Below are 21186 nucleotides of genomic sequence, written 5' to 3' on the forward strand. Positions count from 1 at the left end.
ACCAGGCATGGTTGCCTGCGTTGATGGACCACTTATGGCCATCGTATAGCCACAAGGAATGAACCCTGCCGAGGAGGAATTGACAAGAACTAGCAGGCACCATCAGAGTGTGTATGTGCCAAGCCTGGTGTTGCGATGCGTGGGGGCCCTTGCTTAATGTTATGCGACATGACAGGAAACGGATGAGCTCCGAACACACAGTTGCAAACAGACGGCTCTACAAAAAATCAAGGTATTTTTAATTTTCATGCAGATATTCTGCTGCCCTGATTATGTTGAGAGTAAGCACCAGAAACACTCTGCAGTGAATGTATTGTCCCCAAGCAAAGTGCGAATTGATGCAAACTTACGCGGCTGCTCTGGTTTGTCCTAAAAAATTTCGCAGATGGCCTACTCAGTGACATACGAGGTGAAAGGAACCCCCGGTCAGCAAGATTCTTGAGCGATCGCGCTCCAGCTGTCTATAGAAACAAGTTCCGAGTAGTATGTGCCTCATCAAAGGTGTGGTGCATTTTCCAGCAGTTTGTTCCGTTTATGCAACGATAGAATAACCATCATATTCCTTGCCAAATTGTTGCCATGTAGTTGTTTTGCCGTAAACATGACAGACTGCGAACACTTGCCGCAGACTGTGCCAAAGAAGGTGATGCTAGGCAGAATGCATCATATTGAAAGCCACAGGAGCAAAACCACAAGCACACAAGGAAGGCACTTTCTTAAGACTTCGTTTTATTTTTTTTTTTCCACTGTCAACGTACGTGAATTCGGAATACGACAGTCTTATAAACGTTTCGTTTGCTTTACCTTTTTTTCCGAGTGCCATTGAGGAGCAGCACACAGCATTTGAGCAACTGCCCCCCCGTCGTCCACAACAACATGCAATGGCATAAACAAAACACCAAGGGGGACCTACGTAAAACAGAATCGGTACGATCTACAAAAACCTCAGTCACCCGTACGGTACAACAACGGGACTGCGGGGGGAGAACTAAAAATTGCCTTTCTAAAACAGATAGGGGGATTGGAGGAGGGATGGGGCGGGGGAATGACACTATGTACATTTTTTACATTGCGCTGTAGCGTGGCCGAAGCAATAACTAGAACTTCTCCTGAAATATGTACAGGTTGTTCGTGGCAGCCACTGCCACTACATTTTCTTGGGGATGCCACGCCGTGTGCAAAATCTTGCGGTTGAAATCCAAGCAGTCTACACTGATCTCCTCTTTCTTCCGCTTGCCGCCTGTGCACACCTGCACGAGGAAAACATTTTGAAACCGCATTGTTACACAGCACTCCTCAAGCAAGCGAGTTGTAAGCTACCTACCTTCCGCGCTTTTAGCACCGTCCGCGGCTTGGCTATCTCCCGGGACGCCTCCAGGGTCACGTCGCGTTTCGCCGTCCGGTCGAATACCCGGAAAAAGTTATTGTAGGACCCAGTCATGATGTAGCTGAAACAGTAGACACACATCACAACTGAGCCAACTTGTAAAGCCAACTCACGCAGTCTATGGTAAAGTAGTACCTGTTTCATACTACTCAGCTCAATATCTGCTGCCATGAAAAGAGAACTTCCTTGACAATTCCATTTTCGGTCTGCAGTGACAATGCAGTTGGCTATTTTTTCTGCATTAAGATTTTACTGCAACTCCCGTGTCTTGTACTTACGAATTGCACGACTAGCTTGTTACAAAATACATGCACAGTGTTATGTTTGCTGAAAGAAAGAAGTGTAATACTAGAGCACCGCGCACTGCTTTAAAGGGATACAACTATTGTCAGACTGGTCAAATAATAAATCAGAACGAATTCATATATGGGCTGCCACAAAGCAAGTCATTCTCATTAATTCCTGGAAATGATTGAGCAGAAGTCATCACATCCACCATTCTCTCTCTCCCTGGAGGCTTAACTGTTTTTACCGCATAGATTTGACAACTTCAAACAGCTAATGCTCAAATCAAATAGCGGTGACTATTTGATGCACCCAAAGCACGGCACACAAGCACTTTCACTTTCCACCCCAGTCGGAATGCGACAGCGCCAGCTGCGAATCTAACCCACGACCTCAGTGCTCAACACCAGAATGCCGTAGTCACTGAGCTACCGCGGTTTAGCCTGGCAGAGCAGCAATAATTATGCCCTCAGCATTTTATATATATATATATATATATATATATATATATATATATATATATATATACACACACACATACAGTGTCCCATGTAACTTGGGCAAAATTTAAAAATATGAGAGTGGCACATAGCTGACCAGAACCAACGTAGTGTTTGCAAGTGCTTTGAGCAAGCCATACAATTTTTCTATTTTGTATGATTACATTAATAGCTATTATTAATTCACTTCTCAAATATTATATACTGGACTAAATTGCCGATCAGAAAATTGTAGGCCACCATGAAAATTTCCCGAGCCATCTTTCTGTTGCTCAATAGATGCTACATGAAAGTTTTTCTGAAGTCTTATTAAAGAAAGCTTGAGAAACATGAAAAATTGCCGCATGACTATAGTCATGTCGCACTTGTCACATGCTCTTGCAGGCTTCATGTAAGCTTTAAAACATTTTTCTTTTTAATTTCAACACAAGTTGCGTGGGGTGCCCTGTATAACGAAAGGACCCTTATGAAAAAGCCCAGATACTCCATAGACTTGTAGACATGCGCAGGCTCATGTCTACACGCGTTACAGCTGCCGTGCCTCGCGAGGAATGGCAGTTTCCATCCACAAGACGTTTTGGCAAGACCTCGATTTGTACCGAGTTATTGACAGTGCTTCAAAATGCTTAAATAAAATCATAAAAATGAAAGAAAAAGCACCTTATAGCATGACAAATCTACCTCACTGAGAGCTGCTTGTACCACGCCGTAGATGCGTAGCCAGCCGTGTTGACGCGAGGCAGCCTGAGGGCACCGCTAGTATGAGTTTCGAAACATACAAGCTGTGCCGCACAGTCTGCACATGCACGTGTCCGCAAGTGTAAGTGTGGTCTGGGCTTAAGTTCATCGCAGGCCGGAAATGCCAACTTAGCAAATTTTGTTGTCAAAACCAATCAAAAACAGAAGTAGACTATGCCGCGAACATTTCCCGATGCATCCGACGCCTCCTTGCTTCAACGTCAATCAACGGCACTTCATTTTAGTCCGTGGAGGTGCATCATCGGCCGAAGTAAAATATTCTGAACATTTTCTTTAAAGGGTCAATCTACTGACCGGAAAGTGCCCCATAATTATGCCAAAAAGAAACAAGCAGTCTCTTTCCCCAAAGAAATATCTTAAATTCTGTGCTGGAGGTTGCGTTAGGACTACACGAGTCCACATACCGTACTTACTCTAATCTAATGCACTCCCCCCCCCCCCCCCGATAAATCAGGTCCAAAAATAGCATGCACATTAGAATTGAGTACGAACCTAAGCCTGCATTACCATATCACCATCGGCATTTCAGAATGGCTGCCTCGCATGTGCTTCAAGTCCAGCTGCAGTAGCTTTCTCTATGTACTGTAGTACGTGCACCGTCATTCTTCCCAGTTATCCCGTTTTCTGCATTTGCTCTATCAGCATGGAGGTACCGACTGCAAAGCCATGCCAAGTTCATCACGATGCCACAATTAAAAGGAAACTGATCACGTGTGCGGAGACTGATGGAAATCGGGTGGCGTCATGAGCATTCAGAGTTCCCGAAACTTGCCTGTGGGGCTGGTGAAAACAGAAGACTTCTGCTCCAGCGGCTGCTACCTACGGCGCGGCCCCTATCTTGAAAGCGATCTGCAATGGTGACTCATCTAGGTGCACCGCGCTGTGGTCTCGTCGCTTAGTACGTGTTGAAAAAATAGTGAAAAAATGGGTTTTTTGAAAGTGGTATCTTCATTGTATACAAACACTGCCACATCTTCTGACCAAGTTTCCCGTGCCATGGATCAATATTTTAGCCATAATATCAACTTATGTAACCGCCACAAGCTATATTTTAACAAAAGCAAAAAAGTTTTTTTTTTTTTTTTTAAATGCCACGCTGCTGCTGAACAACATATGCTGTTGCGGTCATCTTGGTCACGTTGAAAAGAACTACTCTTCAATTTCCTGCCACATTTTCGTTCGTCCCCCATTCGCTATTTAGAAATACTGCACTGAAAAAAGGTCCCGGGGTGCGACCACATTCACCCATTCAGTGCATGTGACTAAAAGTCCTGCGATTGGCTTAGGCGGCTGGCGTTGTCTGCTGCGGCACACGAATGCACTTGAAAAGCGAACCGCGACGCCATTTTGAAAGCATCTAGCGTAGCGTGTAGCTGTGTCGGAAGTTTGCCACTCGAAACAAGTTTGGCAAGAAAAGAAAGCGAGCACACTACAACTTCGGAAAGGGCTCCGACTCTGCCGAAAAACACAGCGATGACCACTCGTCGGCAGTTTCAAGCGACGGCTGCAACACGGGATGCAATGGACCTGGCGAGAGCGAGCTAGGCCTAACGATGTCGCCGGTCAATACTAGGAGCAGCGTTCAGCATGACACAAAGATGGCGCAGCCAGCGGAATTGCTCAAATGGCAGAAGCAAGCAGGGGAATACCTCCAACAACTGGCGGGAACTTCGGCAACGAAGCGGAAATTGGACATGTGTATGAGCGGATCGTACATGCGCAGTACGCTAAACGACCTACGCACACTATTTCTCAGATTTAGCATTAGTGTCTTTGCATGGTTTGCGTGAAACATGGCGGCGGTCCCGGCTGCCCGCTTCGAATTGAATTTGGAGTTGCTTTTGTAAAATGCACTTCGCTCATAGCAAATGACTGTAAACGGCTTTCGCTTAGTCTCAGGCCGCTTCGAGGACAGAGTATTATGGATAACCTTGTGATGTTTAGGAGATCACTTCTCGTTTCAAACAATTCGAAGCCTAACAAAAGAAACATTCGAGATGTCAACGCCACCTATCGAGAGATAGTGAGAGATAGCTGTCGAGAGATAGCTGCAACGACAGCATATGGCCTCTGAGATCCAAAGATCTCGCAGGCCAACTAAAACAGTAAAAAGCGTGTGCTGCATAGCGTACGCTTTACTATAGCGTACAGCCACGGCTGCTGGTTATGTATATACATATATATACATCCCTCACCAAAGCAGGATTGGCCACCCTCGTTCAGTATTTGGCCACAACCTCCTATATAAACACAACAATCAAACCGCGGCCCTCAGGCCCCAGCAGCGGCGAAGCAACTGACCACGGCGGCGGTCAGACCTGCGACGCAGCAGAGGGTTCTAAGAATCACTCGCTCCGGACAGGCCGCCATTGGAATATGAACCTGGCAACGTTTAACGCTAGAACGTTATCTAGTGAGGAGAGTCTAGCAGTGCTATTGGAGGAATTAGAGGGCAGTAAATGGGATATAATAGGGCTTAGTGAAGTTAGGAGGCCAAAAGAAGCATATACAGTGCTAAAAAGCGGGCACGTCCTGTGCTACCGTGGCTTAGCGGAGAGAAGAGAACTAGGAGTCGGATTCCTGATTAATAAGAATATAGCTGGTAACATACAGGAATTCTATAGCATTAACGAGAGGGTGGCAGGTCTTGTTGTGAAACTTAATAAGAGGTACAAAATGAAGATTGTACAGGTCTACGCCCCTGCATCCAGTCATGATGACCAGGAAGTCGAAAGCTTCTATGAAGACGTGGAATCGGCGATGGGTAGAATGAAAACTAAATACACTATACTAATGGGCGACTTTAATGCCAAGGTAGGCAAGAAGCAGGCTGGAGACAAAGCAGTGGGGGAATATGGCATAGGCACTAGGAATAGCAGGGGAGAGTTATTAGTAGAGTTTGCGGAACAGAATAATATGAGGATAATGAATACCTTCTTCCGCAAGCGGGATAGCCGAAAGTGGAGATGGAGGAGCCCGAACGGCGAGACTAGAAATGAAATAGACTTCATACTCTGCGCTAACCCCGGCATCATACAAGATGTGGACGTGCTCGGCAAGGTGCGCTGCAGTGACCACAGGATGGTAAGAACTCGAATTAGCCTAGACCTGAGGAGGGAACGGAAGAAACTGGTACATAAGAAGCCGATTAATGAGTTAGCGGTAAGAGGGAAAATAGAGGAATTCCAGATCAAGCTACAGAACAGGTATTCGGCTTTAACTCAGGAAGAGGACCTTAGTGTTGAAGCAATGAACGACGATCTTGTGGGCATCATTAAGGAGTGTGCAATGGAAGTCGGTGGTAACTCCGTTAGGCAGGATACCAGCAAACTATCGCAGGAGACGAAAGATCTGATCAAGAAACGCCAATGTATGAAAGCCTCTAACCCTGCAGCTAGAATAGAACTGGCAGAACTTTCGAAGTTAATCAACAAGCGTAAGACAGCTGACATAAGGAAGTATAATTTGGATAGAATTAAACATGCTCTCAGGAACGGAGGAAGCCTAAAAACAGTGAAGAAGAAACTAGGAATTGGCAAGAATCAGATGTATGCGTTAAGAGACAAAGCCGGCAATATCATTACTAATATGGATGAGATAGTTCAAGTGGCTGAGGAGTTCTATAGAGATTTATACAGTACCAGTGGCACCCACGACGATAATGGAAGAGAAAATAGTCTAGAGGAATTCGAAATCCCAAAGGTAACGCCGGAAGAAGTAAAGAAAGCCTTGGGAGATATGCAAAGGGGGAAGGCAGCTGGGGAGGATCAGGTAACAGCAGATTTGTTGAAGGATGGAGGACAGATTGTTCTAGAGAAACTGGCCACCCTGTATACGCAATGCCTCATGACCTCGAGCGTACCGGAATCTTGGAAGAACACTAACATAATCCTAATCCATAAGAAAGGGGACGCCAAAGACTTGAAAAATTATAGACCGATCAGCTTACTGTCCGTTGCCTACAAACTATTTACTAAGGTAATCGCAAATAGAATCAGGGACACCCTAGATTTCTGTCAAGCAAAGGACCAGGCAGGATTCCGTAAAGGCTACTCAACAATAGATCATATTCACACTATCAATCAGGTGATAGAGAAATGTGCGGAATATAACCAACCCTTATATATAGCTTTCATTGATTACGAGAAAGCGTTTGATTCTGTCGAAACCTCAGCAGTCATGGATGCATTACGGAATCAGGGTGTAGATGAGCCGTATGTAGAAATTATTGAAAGCTATCTATAGCGGCTCCACAGCCGCTGTAGTCCTCCATAAAGAAACAAAAAAATCCTAATAAAGAAAGGCGTCAGACAGGGAGATACGATCTCTTCAATGCTATTCATAGCGTGTTTACAGGAGGTATTCAGAGACCTGGAGTGGGAAGAATTGGGGATAAAAGTTGATGGAGAATACCTTACTAACTTGCGATTCGCTGATGATATCGCCTTGCTTAGTAACTCAGGGGACCAATTGCAATGCATGCTCACTGACCGGGAGAGGCAAAGCAGAAGAGTGGGTCTAAAAATTAATCTGCAGAAAACTAAAGTAATGTTTAACAGTATCAGAAGAGAGCAGCAATTTACAATAGGCAGCGAGGCACTGGAAGTCGTAAGGGAATACATCTACTTAGGGCAGGTAGTGACGGCGGATCCGGATCATGAGACGGAAATAATCAGAAGAATAAGAATGGGCTGGAGTGCGTTTGGCAGGCATTCTCAGATCATGAACAGCAGGTTGCCATTATCCCTCAAGAGAAAAGTATATAATAGCTGTGTCTTGCCAGTACTCACCTACGGGGCAGAAACCTGGAGGCTTACGAAAAGGGTTCTACTCAAATTGAGGACGACACAACGAGCTATGGAAAGAAGAATGATAGGTGTAACGTTAAGGGATAAGAAAAGAGCAGATTGGGTGAGGGAACAAACGCGAGTTAATGACATCTTAGTTGAAATCAAGAAAAAGAAATGGGCATGGGCAGGACATGTAATGAGGAGGGAAGATAACCGATGGTCATTAAGGGTTACGGACTGGATCCCAAGGGAAGGGAAGCGTAGCAGGGGGCGGCAGAAAGTTAGGTGGGCGGATGAGATTAAGAAGTTTGCAGGGGCGGCATGGCCACAATTAGTACATGACCGGGGTTGTTGGAGAAGTATGGGAGAGGCCTTTGCCCTGCAGTGGGCGTAACCAGGCTGATGATGATGATGATGATGATATAAGAAAGGTGCGGCTTGCCATGTCAGGCGGGCTGCAATGGGAGTGAATGTCTCAGCCGTAGCTGCATTCACGGCCGCTTGGCTGGGCCGAACGGCGCTAGCTCTCGGGGACTGGACGTGTCAGTTTCCACGGGCAACGGCAATCACAGCTCTAGTATGTTGCATTTAATGATGGCAATGACAGTGGTAAAAAATGGGCAAAAATAGCTAGACAAACAAAGGACAAAAAATAAAAGATCAGCATTTGTCCCTTACACTCTTTCCTCTCACCAGTTATGCTGACAATGCCAGCATGCATCAAGTCCAACATGTCTAACTTTCCGATCACGCTTTAATGCTCCCTTGTCGTCAACATTAATTTGAACAGTTCACTTCAGCACCGACTCCATGGCAGACTATTACTTTCAGTTTCCACAGCAACTTATTTTGCAAAAGCGCAGTTTCATATTAAAGCCAGTGGGAAGAAGTGACATGTTTAGCCCTTCTCATGCAGCTGCAAAATGCTTTACTAGCAGTTTTCTTTTGGAGCAGCTAATTAACCTGACTGCAGCATGTGTCAAGTGCTTACTTCTTTTTGCAATGGTTCCTGCTTAAAAATGCTGATACACCTGACTGCAGCATTAAACAGGGGCAAGTGTACAACTTTTTGAGAGGTCATAGGCATACTCTAGGTCAGTAGCACCATTCTTCACTTAAAATGCTGCCATACTTTAAGGAAAAGCTAGTGATCACAGCAATGTTTTTCTACTCTAACAGAAAACATTTGTGGATATATAGGTTACTGTAAACTGCAGTGTTCTGACAAGATGCAGAAGAAAATGGGAACCTTTCACTAAAATCTGACAACAGTTTTATGAACATGTTTACAAGTATGCCAAACCAGATCACATTTTTTTAGAAATCCATAGATAATGCTTAGGTTGCCAACTCCCTAAGTTGATACCAAGAACCCTAGATCAAGTATTAGTTGGCATCACTGCTTAACAATGCTGCAAATGTAATGGAGCCAAAGCTCAACCCCACTTCCCTGTACTGTAAAACCAGTGCCCAGCGGCGAAGTAGCTCACTCCTGTATTTTCAGTTTGTGCATCCATCTTATGGCTTTGTACATGTCAACAACAGGAGAGGAAGACAGTCTTTTGTTCCACGCATGTACAGCTTCATATGAAGGAAACTAGAGGGAAATCTGGCACTGATATTGTTCAGCCACCTCTGGAATCCCAGGGCAGTACACATTTTTACAATTTGGTATGAATTTGCTAAAGCACATTGCAGCTTTTCGTGCTGTTCTTTGTGGTTTGTGTTGCATGCTAACGACATGTAAGCGTAGATCACTTACAAGGAGGTAAGTGATCTACACTAAATTTGTCTTGTTATTTCCAGCACCCAAGACAACCATGATGCTTTCGAGCATGATCAGCACTTAATAGTGTTTGGTAACAAAGACTCACCGTGCGTAATGTTTTATATTTTAAACAATAATTTCTCTTGGGAATGTTCTGAAACCCAGAGAATGGTAGAAATTAGAGTCTGAGTACGACTTCACATACAACAAATTTGCCATGAAACAATTCACGAGGTCCTTTAAAGCAAGAACAGTGATGTTTCGATTTACATACTACCCTTTTTGGTTTTAACATACTGGTGGAACCCGCAGACACTAGCACCAGATTTCCTTCTAGTCAAGGTTGCTTGATCCACCCTTGCTTCCGTTGATTGCTTGTATTCTATGCTACCAAGCCGAGATCACAGTTTGACATACAATGATGGCATGCAACTTCCAATGTGGTAGCCTTCAAAGAGGCACCCGGAGCAAGTACTCGGGTCTTTGTACAGTGTTTTGCGGAGTCATCTTCGCCAAGTACCTGCACACACAATATGACCTGCAATCCTAGAGGAGTGGCTGTTGGACGCTCACCAGATGCCCAACATGTGATGCTATAGCTCACCAAGACAGACTCCCTTCCCCATGTCCTTATCTCCTGACCTGCAACACAGTAGTCTACCAAAGGCTGAGTTCCATATTTTCGACTGTACTTTGGAACACACTAAGTGATTTGATTGACAGACTGACCAAAGGCTGCAAAAGCCAGAAAGGGAATATGTAATTTGGCTTGTGTTCAAACTGCATTGATCGGTGCTGCTGGTGCTATGGAAATGCAATAAAATTTTACTACAGTCTGTACTTTCTGCATACAATGTGCAGTAAATTATGGTTTCTTGTGGGAACAACCGGCCTATCTATAATCCATGCATCTGATACCACCCATGTTGCCATGTAAGTCATGTTGGCGGTGCTTGCAGTTGCATACATTTGTTATGACATTCTTCCCCAACTTTTTCTGCACACGTCGAACACTCAGCTCGCGGTGAGTGACGTCACTCAATACAATGTCATGAAGGGGCTTATACGCACTCCATCACAGCAAATGTGTTTTACTGCAGTTAAGTTATTGAGAGTGGCAAGGGTGAACCTGGCACATACTGTTGCAGCCAACCCTGGTGGATGTGCCATGCATTGAGGCATTGTATTATTGCAGTGAAATATATTGTAGTGGCAAGGGTGAACCTGGCACATATGGTTCAAGCCAAGAATGTGTGCCAAAAAACATCGTCCCCACCAGAAAAATCAACAGAGTTGGAAAAAATGCTTACTAGATTTGCACTAGTTCAGGCGGCATGAACGTAAATGCATGCGAATAATTGGAAAAAAGAGGGTTTAAAAGTTGAGACTGGCTCTATTTTAAAGAAAGTAATTAATGTACATTCAAACACTATCACCTTGAATATAGTCCCCTTGCACAGCATGCAGTGCTCCAAGCATGCTTACCACTTTGTGAATATGTCCTGGAAGTCTTTCCTGCACTGCGATTAATGCTTAATTTCAGTGATTGTGTCGAAACAGCATTAAACAATTTTTTTTTTTTTTTGCAGCAGGAGCCAGCTTTCACTTTTGCGTTTTTCCTAAAATTATCCGACTTAAGCATCGCCTGTTGTTTTGACATTGAATGGTGAAATAAAATGCAAATCAAATGGGCTAGACTCATTCTGGAAAGGAAACTTCCAGGACATATTTACAAAGTGGCAGCAATGCTGGCAGCGCTGCATTTCTATGCAAGGGAACTATTTCAAGGGTGTCAAGGTTTGTCTGCATTCATAAAGAGATTAGTTTCTTGAAAGCAACGCTAGTCTAGCAACTTTTTGGGACCACCTTGTAATTAACGAATGCTACGGTCTGTTAAACAAAATCAATAGCAATAGCAAACAGGGCAGGTGGTCTTTCTACCAACAACAAACTGATGATATGCAGCAAAGCATTTCTTCTGACTAGGTTGATTTTTCCAAGAGGGACGATATATTTCACAACTGTCATTGCCTGGAACGGTTGCCAGGTTTTCCCTTATCACTATCAACATTTTATCACAACACACATCTTGTGTACTGCAGTCCAGCATAATTAAGCACATTTGCATTATGAGATCATGTAAGGAGCTCGCCACCCAAGTAAACAGGTTCTGGCACATAAGTTACCATATTTACTCGAATGTAATGCACACCACTTCTCCAAGAAGACGAATCCTAATATGACCTGCACATTACATTTTGGATATGAAACCAAAACCATGTTCACAGGCGTCGGGCAACGTCATTGCCATCAGAACATGGTGACAGAGCACATTTTTGTTAATACTGCTGCGGGTTCATTTTGTGCTCTACTACTATCTAGAGCAATATTTTCGGTCAAGAACCTTTGAAGATGCTATCACCTGCGCGAGAATTTACGCAACTCAATACTGGATACTACTGGTGTATAAGGCCGCCAGCATTTCTCCTGCTGTGCCAAGCTCAATATTAATGTGCAGTCGCAAGAATTCTGTCGGGGCGCATAGTTATACAGTACGGTGCCCTCTAGACTTGCATAAGATCTTGCAAAAGTGATAATAGTATATCTACAAGTGATCGCTCTAGAGTACAGCCCCTGTGTGCGTGGTATCTTTGGTGAAAACAGCAACGATACACTTTCATTACGTAAGCTTGACTTACAAAAAAAAAAAAAAAAAACTTCTTTGAAGGTAAACTTTTTTTTTTCTCATCAGGAGCACGTTACATTCAAGAGCGCTTTCATTTTTTTTTTTACTTTAAACTTGCAAAGAAGGTCTGCAATAGGATCAGGTAAATACGGTATGTCTTGTACATTCATTGCTAAGGACAGTCAGCTATAAATAAAGTCAGTTATATGGCAATACACTGCATACAATCTTCAAAAGTGATTATTCCTACTTGTCTGACACAATTGGGATGTGAAAGTGTCACCCAAACTGTTTGAAATGCCATTAAATGTTGGCCAAAATGTATTTCAATAAGCTGAGCAAAAAAGGTAGCATGTACTGCCTGTAAGTTTAAAAACTTGCAGAGGGCTCAACACGAAATAACAAGAAAGGATGGGACAACTGTTCATTCCACGCCATGAAATTACATACCTGCCAACCTGGCGAGATCAAAAATTGGGAGACTTTATTCACACTAACAGGAGAGGGAGTTGCATTCACTTTTTCAACTCCTGGTGGGAACGGGGTCAAACTTTCAGGCAGTGTTCGACGAGTCCTTTCACAGGAACCTTGCAGTAACAGGCTTTGCTCACTTCAAAAATTTGTCCGAGTAGCTTTGCTCACAACATGGTCCAGACTGATGGTCCTTCACTAGCAGCAGGTGTTGGAGGATTGTGTTGCCCATTGAGCGGAATTCAGTCCTAGTTTTTTGCACTGTGCTAAAATCCTCTCACACTCCATTTTGCTATGCAGTATCACGAGTAAATCGAGCATCACCTTGGCAACTCTGTGAAACATGTTTTCCATCAGTGTTTTTCGTTTTTACAACCATAGACCACTGCACACCCCACCTTTCTTTATTCAGAATGTGCTCTTGAAGACTGTACGCCTGTAGTGTGGCAAACTCAGCTTTGAGAGCATCTAAAGCGTTTTCAGCAGATTCATTGGAATCTCGGGGCAGCAGCTGAGGGAAACTGAATAAAAAAACGAAGATTCAAGAGCAATGCCTGTGAAATAAATTTCAGGTTGGCCACCTCCGCATTCTTCCGAGTTGCGTCGACATCCATAACACTTCACCTTGTCGCATTTCGGAAACATTTTCTGTAGAAGAGGCCCAACGCGGTCGCTGACACTAAGGGGTAGGTTGTGTTTGACGAGGAATCCCGTAAACAGTCACTCCACACGTATGACATTGTCGTCACAGTTGTTCCAGAGAAAGGTCAATATGTTGTCTTGCTGCTCAGCGGTGTGCCAAGGAAACGTGCAGTTTCAAGCCACCTTTGCCGACGTGTGCCGACGTCGCATCCACATGTTGTACAAAATGCATAAGGTTCTCCTTTTCTTGATGTCAAAAAGCAAAAAAATTCTGAAGTATAAGATCGAAAAAACTTCCACAAATACCTTTTCTTGGGCTTTGATAGCGCCATGGCATCAAGTACACGAGGATTGGAACTTTACACGGTGCACCACATACACACGGGCCTAGCTGACACTAATCATACACACAAGCAGCAACAAGATGCACCATGGAGGAAGGCCTGCATGATATGCAAGAGCTACATTGGCTCTGGCTTTGGTCGGCTTACTAGGCACCGTAGTCGGCTGCTTAGTCGATGATACCGATGCTGCTAGTGCAGCCGTTGTTGGTGATGCTGACGACTACGATGTGGCTTTAGATTTCGCAGTGCTGGTTTTGCAAAAACCATTATTGCGCAAAGAGAGACCATTTTTCGGGAGATATAAGACAGTGATGGTACAATTGGAAAGTTCAGTAAAAAATCGGGAGTCTCCCGGGCAAATCAGGAGGGTTGGCAGGTAGCAATACATATCCAATAGAACTTCGTTGATACGTTCCCGTTACGCACATATTGTGGGCAACAACATTCGTAACAGACAACACAAAAACTTACCCAATAGAGTTGTGCTCATTTCTTACCGGTTCATACATTCCCAAAAGACAATTTTTTGGCACCAAAATTCAGTACGTTGCCAAACTGTGATCGTATTGTGTATGTTTTCCGGTTGCTAGATCTTATGTAAACAAGAAAATGCGCGAGGCACGGCCAATCGAGAACAGCATCGAGATTAGCTCACGGGCCCTTTCCAGGTGCCATGATGCGAGTGTTGTCTTTCTTTAGAGCAATTGTGAGAGTCTTGCCGCTCAGGCGCTGGCAGCGCCGTCTGGCTAGTGGTTGTGTCCATTGCCTCTTGTGAGAGGGTGGACACGTGCTCAAAGAGCGCTGCGTTTGATGCGAAGGCCTCGGCATGTTGGACGAGACCTTTGAAGTCACCTGCCCGGAGGTCAATGGCCCCTTCAGCTTGGGTATCAAAGCAGCGCTAGCTGCAACTGCCGGGGGGGGGGGGGGGGGGGGGGGGGGGGGCAGATGGCTTCACTGCCGGCTCATTGCGTGTGGGCCGGACAGCTGCCGGAAGCCGCTGTGGTGCTGCCCCGACGCGCCAATTTGGCAAAGCTGTTCTTTGGCAGGTAGGATACCAACGTGCATGTTTCTTTGAATGAAATATTCTTTTACTTTTGTTGTCACGAGGAGGAGGAGGAATAAACTTTATTAGTAGCAATGAGCCGACGGTAAAATCGTCCGAGGTGGGCAGCATCCCTAGTCCAGGATGCTGTGGGCCTTAGCCGATAGCTTGGCCCTGCTCACCAGGCGATGCTGGTCTTCAGGGCTCAAGCTTGTCAGCTGGGCCTCCCACTGCTCGACAGTTGGTCCGGTAATGGGCGGTGTCGATGGGTTTTGTTGACATTCCCACACCATGTGGTAGAGGGTATTGGGCGTAGAGCAGAAGGTGCATTTGTGAGTATAGCTCGTAGAATACATGGCGTGTAGCAGGGTGCCGTGCGGGAATGTGGTGGTCTGTAGTTTTCGGAAGATCACTGCCTCTTCTCTTGTCAGCTTGGGATGCGGGGTTGGATAGATCCTCCTACCCAGTCTGTAGTGGCTCAGGATATCGGTATATCTTTTTGGGACGCTATCTTGTTGGTCTACCGGTGCTCGTGAACCTGGTGGGATAGCCCGGAGAATGTGATCTCGGGCAGCAGCATTAGCCGCTACATTACCCGCCAGGGACTCCGTGTCCCGGGGCCCAGACAGTGTACAGTTCTGGAAAATTGTCTAATTTTTCGAGGATGCTCAGGGCTTGTTTAGAAATGCGGCCCTTTTGGTAATTTCTACACGCTGTTTGTGAGTTGGTGATGATTGTGATTTGATCTTCTTCTCGCTGGCCCGTAGTGGCCGCCAGGGCTATCGCCGTTTCTTGTCTGGAGTGCTTACCGAGGCCGCTGCTACCTCTTGTCCTTGGCCGTTGATCACGCTGATAGCGTGGGCCGCTCTGTTCTTGTACTTTGCCGCGTCGGTGTATCGGACTTCTCCTTGTTTTGGTCCTTCGTAGGCCTTACGTAGAGCTTTCACTCTCGCTCGCTTCCTTTCTCTGTGGTATTCAGGGTGCATGTTTCTCGGGATTTCTTTTTTTTTTTTTTTTCAGGATGCCCACGACTGTGAGTAAGCGGCGTGCTCCCATCACAGTTTACACAGTGGAGAGAGTTCTCACAAGATTCAGAGGTGTGTTCATGGGCACTGCATTTCGCACAAGTTTGGTGGCCTCGGCAACTCTGAACTGTGGCCGAAATGCTGGCATTTGAAACATCGGAGGGGATTTGGCACGTATGGCCTGATGCAAAGCTTGGTGTACCCGGCCTCGATGGACTCTGGCAGGACACTTGAGTCGAAGGTGAGTACCAGGTGCTTAGTCTGGATTTCTTCGCCGTCCTGCCTCATCTTAATTCTTTTGACATTGATAACAGTCTGCTCATTGAAGCCCTCCAAACTTTTGTTCAGCCTCAGTCAGCTCGAGCAAATCATCGTCCGAGACAACACCGCAAGTGGTGTTCATAGTGCGGTGCGGGGTTACTGCCACTTGAACGTCCCCAAAAATGACACTAGACTGGGCAACTTTTCGTACAGTGTCTGATCATGGAGCCCCAAGAGGAGATCACCACTTGCCATCCTTGATGCCTTGTAGCCTGGTCCAAGAGCCTCAGTTAGAGACTTGGAAATTAGAAATGGTGAGATTGTTCGTACTTGTTTATCCGACGTGGAATCGTGGAAAGTTGGGTGTTTGATGTCCAAAGAACTGGAATACATCTTCGGTGCGCCTTCTTTTCTGAGCGTGATCAGGTAGTGGAGAGAAGGAACTAGCCATAAATAAATGTAGTTTTCATCAAACACCAGCCACCCACCATGGAGCCGTAACAATGGATGCTGCAGGGACTGTAAGAACAGGTCCTGCAAACGAAAACTGTACGTTATCACTATAACCAAATATAAAATAACCTAGCTTGGCTTTTCACACAAGGTTAACCTTTGCTGCCTGGAAAAATTGGAAGGGAAAGCCAGGAAAGACAGGAAAGTGAGAGAAAGACGAAGGTTGGAAGGAGAGAGACACAGGAAAAGGCAACTACCGATTTCCCCCGGGTGGATTGGTCTGCCAGTGCCGCCTATGTGAAGCAGCAGAGGCCAAAGAGGTGTGTTGCCTTTGCTGGGGGGCCTTAACGGTCCGAACACACAGCAACGGGTGCGAGGAAAGGGTACCCCTTACCCCAGACACTGCTAAGCCATGCACAGCTACACACGGGAGGGTCTAAAACTTGTGCTCAGGTACGTGGTGTCGCAACACACCGAACGCCTGCTGACACAAGACACCCCTGCGGGGGTGTGGGAGCATTGCAGTAATCAGAAGGATGGCCATTGGCACTACACTTCGCGCATGTTTCTTTGCCTCTGCACGATTGTGATGCATGCCCGAACCTCTGGGACTTGAAGCACCGCCTCGGGTTCGGTATGCACTGTCAGACATTGATCTTCAAATATCCTGCGCCATGTGAACTGGGTACAGTGCTGGTACCAAATGTCAGCATCACGTTTCATGGGGATCTGTTGGTCATTCAGTCGTAGTGCAATTCTTTGTACTTTATGTTTTTCTCCTGAAATCCTTCGAGGAGCTTTTCGTCACTGATGTTCAGGAAGTCTTCAGATATAACTGCCCTGCTTGTACCCAGTGAGCGATGTGGATGGATTGGCCTTTAATGTCACTGATACTGGCGAGTTCAGCAAGCTCTTCAAGTTGATCTTTCTTGGCCAGTTCGAGGAGGAGGTGTCTCTGCTAGCCATCTTTGAGGCTTTGTGGCTAGGTCGAATCGCGTTGCTAGGCATTTAGAAACTAGGAATGGCGACAGTTTTCTTACGGCTGTGACGCCTTCCCTGTGAAGAACATGGCATCTTGGAAATGTGTCTTTATTTGGTTTCAAAAGGAACTGGAAAGTTGCTTCGGTGCAACCGCTTTTCAGAGGCCAATCTGAAAGTCGGCGAAACGCTTCTGCCATAACATGGTTTCAAAATTCGGTGGCGGTGGCAGCCACCAACCACCGAGCCCAACAAGGGGGCACTACACGTTCCAAGAAATCTGCAGATGCCAGCTATAAACTGCCACTATAACCTACTGTATATACCGAAGGCTGAATATATTACATACAGTTAACCCTTGTCGCCCGTAAATTCAGAAGTACGAATAAGTGTGTAGAAGACATGAAAGTTAAAGTGAGAGAGAAAGAAAGAGATCGAAGAGGGGGACAGGAAAAGGAGACTGCAGATTTCCCCCAGGTGGGTCAGTCTGAACGTGCCATCTATGTGAAGCGAAGGCCAAAGAGGTGTGTTGCCTCTCCAGGGGGGCCTTAAGGGTTCAAACACCCGGCATTAGCTCAGCCACGCATGCTACACGCGGGTAGGGTCCGACCCTTGTGTGCTCGGGTACGTGATGTCACAACACACCAAACGCCTGCCAACGTAAGATGCCCCTGCAGGGAAGGCTGTGTAATCTTGACACGTTTATAGAACGTCTGTCATAATTCACGCCTAAAAGGGTTACAGGAGGTACCAGTCCACAATAGGCGGCCCCACTCCTGTTTTCCATTTTTGCCACCATTTACAATTCTTTCTCATTCACAAAACCTGTTTTCATTATGAATAATGAATTCTCTATTACAGAAGCCTAATCTTTCAATCAAGCTCTACTTAATATTCTCCTTTAGTGTTCCAAGTATTGGGGCAGAATATTGTGAATTTGGAGCAGATTAACAGGAAAAAAAAAAAAAACTTTTGCAGAGCTGCAAATTTCAAATTTGGAGCAATTTTTACATATTTTCCCTTTTGGGTATAACTGCTGCAGTGTTTTTAAATATGGCCTTACATCTGTCAGAGATCGGACTTTATAGGGCACAAAGGACTGCCTGGGCCAGAAGCGGCCAAAGAGTGCAAAGGGCATAATAGACTGCCATTAGTAAATAAATAATGAATATTAAGATGTGGATGAAACACAGCTGTATAGAGGCTTAAAAAATATCAGTTTGAAAGTGCCTAAATATATTTGTAATAAAACTAGACATTGATACATGACATATGCTATTGAGAAATGATGTACTACGATGAGGTGACATACTAAAATATGTTGGTACAAGTAGCACTACTGCCTCACCAAGGCCCTTAAGCAGTGCCAAACAGGTCGCTACTATCGCAGCATCAGCTTCTCGTGACAGGATGCGCTACGAATATCATGCACTTATAAGGCGCAATAAATCGACATCGTGTAAAAAAAATTTAAAACTGATTTACAATTAAGAAAACTGTGCTGCCCTTCCACCCGCGAAGAAGGATGACCAGTGAAGCTGTGTACGTGGGCCCCTTAATGTGAACTGCACCTCCACCGCGGGTCGGCCAGGTATTGCGCTATCTTCGGGATCGGCCTACGCACAGGGAGTGCTTAATGCCCGCTTCACCACCGCCGCAGGTCGGCCTGGTATTGCACCATCTTCAGAATCAACCCACGTATGGAAAACTGGTCTACGCAAGGACGCGATCTGCCAGATCTTAGCCATAGACAGCTTTACTGTAAAATTGGTTCTGCTACAAGAAACAGTGCCGGATGAAGGGGAATGTGGCATCAGTATGCCAGAGGAAAGTCTTTTTCGTTCAGCTTCTGCTTCCCGACACTCCACCAAGACGTGGAGAATGGTCAGTCTCTCACCGCACCTACCACAGTGGGGAGTTTCCCTACCAGTCAACAAGTAAGAATGAGTACTGTATGTGTCCCATTCTCAGTCGACAGAACCTGACATCAGTTCGTCAAGGTTTTGTTACTGAAGGCCAATTTCGTATGTTAAGCTTAATGAAATTTATTAGAGGTTTCATGGTCCACGATGGATTGCCAAAGTTTCTCAGTGTTCTGCGCAAGAAAGGCTTCAAGTATGTGGGAGGGATAGCTATGGTAGTGTTACAGGCTCTCGTTATGGATACAGCAAGTTCGTCTGCAAGCATATTGCCCACTATGCCTCTGTGGCCTGGCACCCAACATACGATACGTTCTTTAGATGCATACATAGTAAACAGAGATGAGTAGAGGTCATTGACTAGTGGATTCTTATGTGTCTGAAGACAGTAAAGCTGTTACTATGCTTGGAGACTAAATATGACAGCTGTTTGTAGCTTTAATGCCTTTATCTTCCTGCCAAGAGTGATGCATAAGCCTCTGCCATAAAGATGCTTGTTTTTTCATGCATAATATTGCATTCCGAGAAGGATGGCCCGAATGCAGAATAGGATACGCCCCATTAGGTGATTGATGTGTCGGTATAAAATTCTGGACAGGAGTACTTCGACCGAAGTTCTAGAAAGTGCATACGGATATGCATCTCTGGAGCATGCTTTGTAACTTCGACAAAGGACGTGTTGCATTCTATCAGTTGCCGCAGCCACGGTGGCAACAGCCTCTCAAGGACTCATTTCCTCGCTCAGCTTCCTCATGTGTAGTGAGAAAGGCTTTCTCATTGAAGGTCAGTTTTTAAATAGTGTGGCAGACATCAAATCATTAATGGTTTTATAACAAGGGTGTTTAGGATTAGACTGCATTTTGAGGAAGTATGTGAAGCTTATATACCGTATTTACTCGCATAATGATCGCACTCGTGTAATGATCACACCCCCGAATTTCGGCGTCAAAGTTCGATTTTTAAAAATTTCCCGTGTAATGATCGCACCCCGAACTTGCTGCAGCGATATGTCGTGTGCCAAGTCTAGCTAATGATTGCGCTTACCATCTGTTGAATGCTAGGCGAATGATTCTTCAAGATAAACCAAGGGGTCTGCACGCACCAAACATTCTTAAGTAGATGCCCCATTTCATTACTTTCATCACTTTCCGCACTTTCATCAAAAAAAAAAAAAAGGAAGAGAAAAAAAAAGGTACAACCAAACTTGCCTTTATTACGTGTAGGATTTATGATGGCTGTGGTCAACAACAAAAAAAAGACTCCTTTCGATTCTTCTCACCTGCACTCCTGGGCACGCAACAAATCGCGAGCGGCAACGATAGTAGCCACGTTAAAGGCTCATTCACAACAACAACTGACAGTGGTCGCGCGACCAAGTTGGTCGCAAAGCGACCAGCTGCAAATGGCCGCTTTTCGAGAAAAGCGGCCATTTTGGGCCAGTCGCTCGCTGCTCGATTTTTCAGTTGTGCGACCATGTTAGCAAAACTGATAAACCAATCAGCGGCGCACCGGAAGTGATCTTTCATGTGTCTACACCTGGCCTCCTCCCGCGTTGCGGCAAATTCCGCTTAGATTCCGAGAGTTCTTGCCTATGGTTCTCGCTGAGAACGATAATCTCCGGGATTGCAACTTGCGGGTCGTGCTCAGCCGGGCTTACTGGTGCCTTCATCTTTCATTTTCATCTTCATCAGCCGGGCTTGCTGGGCTTGCATCAGTTGCCTTCGGTCGCTTTTTGGTCGCAAGTCGCAAATGGTCACGCGACCTCCTCAAGTCGCCAGTGTGAATGAGCCATTACACTGATACTTACCCTATTCATACGCCGACGCTTGTAACACAGCTAAGACATTAGATATTCGCCCACCCTTAGCGGAAACGT

The 21186-nt window shown here is 45.4% G+C and overlaps 1 protein-coding gene across 5 annotated transcripts in view; it reads right to left on the reverse strand.

The window, feature by feature from the left end:
- Positions 1 to 707: 707 nt before the first annotated feature.
- The window catches only part of tws (protein phosphatase 2 regulatory subunit tws), a 72252-nt gene continuing 51773 nt past the window's right edge, over positions 708 to 21186 (reverse strand). For 4 of the 5 annotated variants that reach the window (XM_075676892.1, XM_075676891.1, XM_075676893.1 and 1 more), the window contains 2 exons: positions 1325 to 1448; positions 708 to 1250 (listed from right to left, as the gene is read on the reverse strand). In XM_075676892.1, the coding sequence (XP_075533007.1) occupies positions 1098 to 1250; positions 1325 to 1448 (277 nt within the window). In that variant the 3' untranslated portion in view covers positions 708 to 1097. Of the gene's footprint in view, positions 1251 to 1324; positions 1449 to 9595; positions 9644 to 21186 lie in introns of those variants that run through there. The other variant, XM_075676895.1, reaches the window with a different exon arrangement.

Source organism: Dermacentor variabilis, unplaced genomic scaffold (assembly GCF_050947875.1).
Source record: "Dermacentor variabilis isolate Ectoservices unplaced genomic scaffold, ASM5094787v1 scaffold_12, whole genome shotgun sequence".
Lineage (NCBI taxonomy): Eukaryota > Metazoa > Arthropoda > Arachnida > Ixodida > Ixodidae > Dermacentor > Dermacentor variabilis.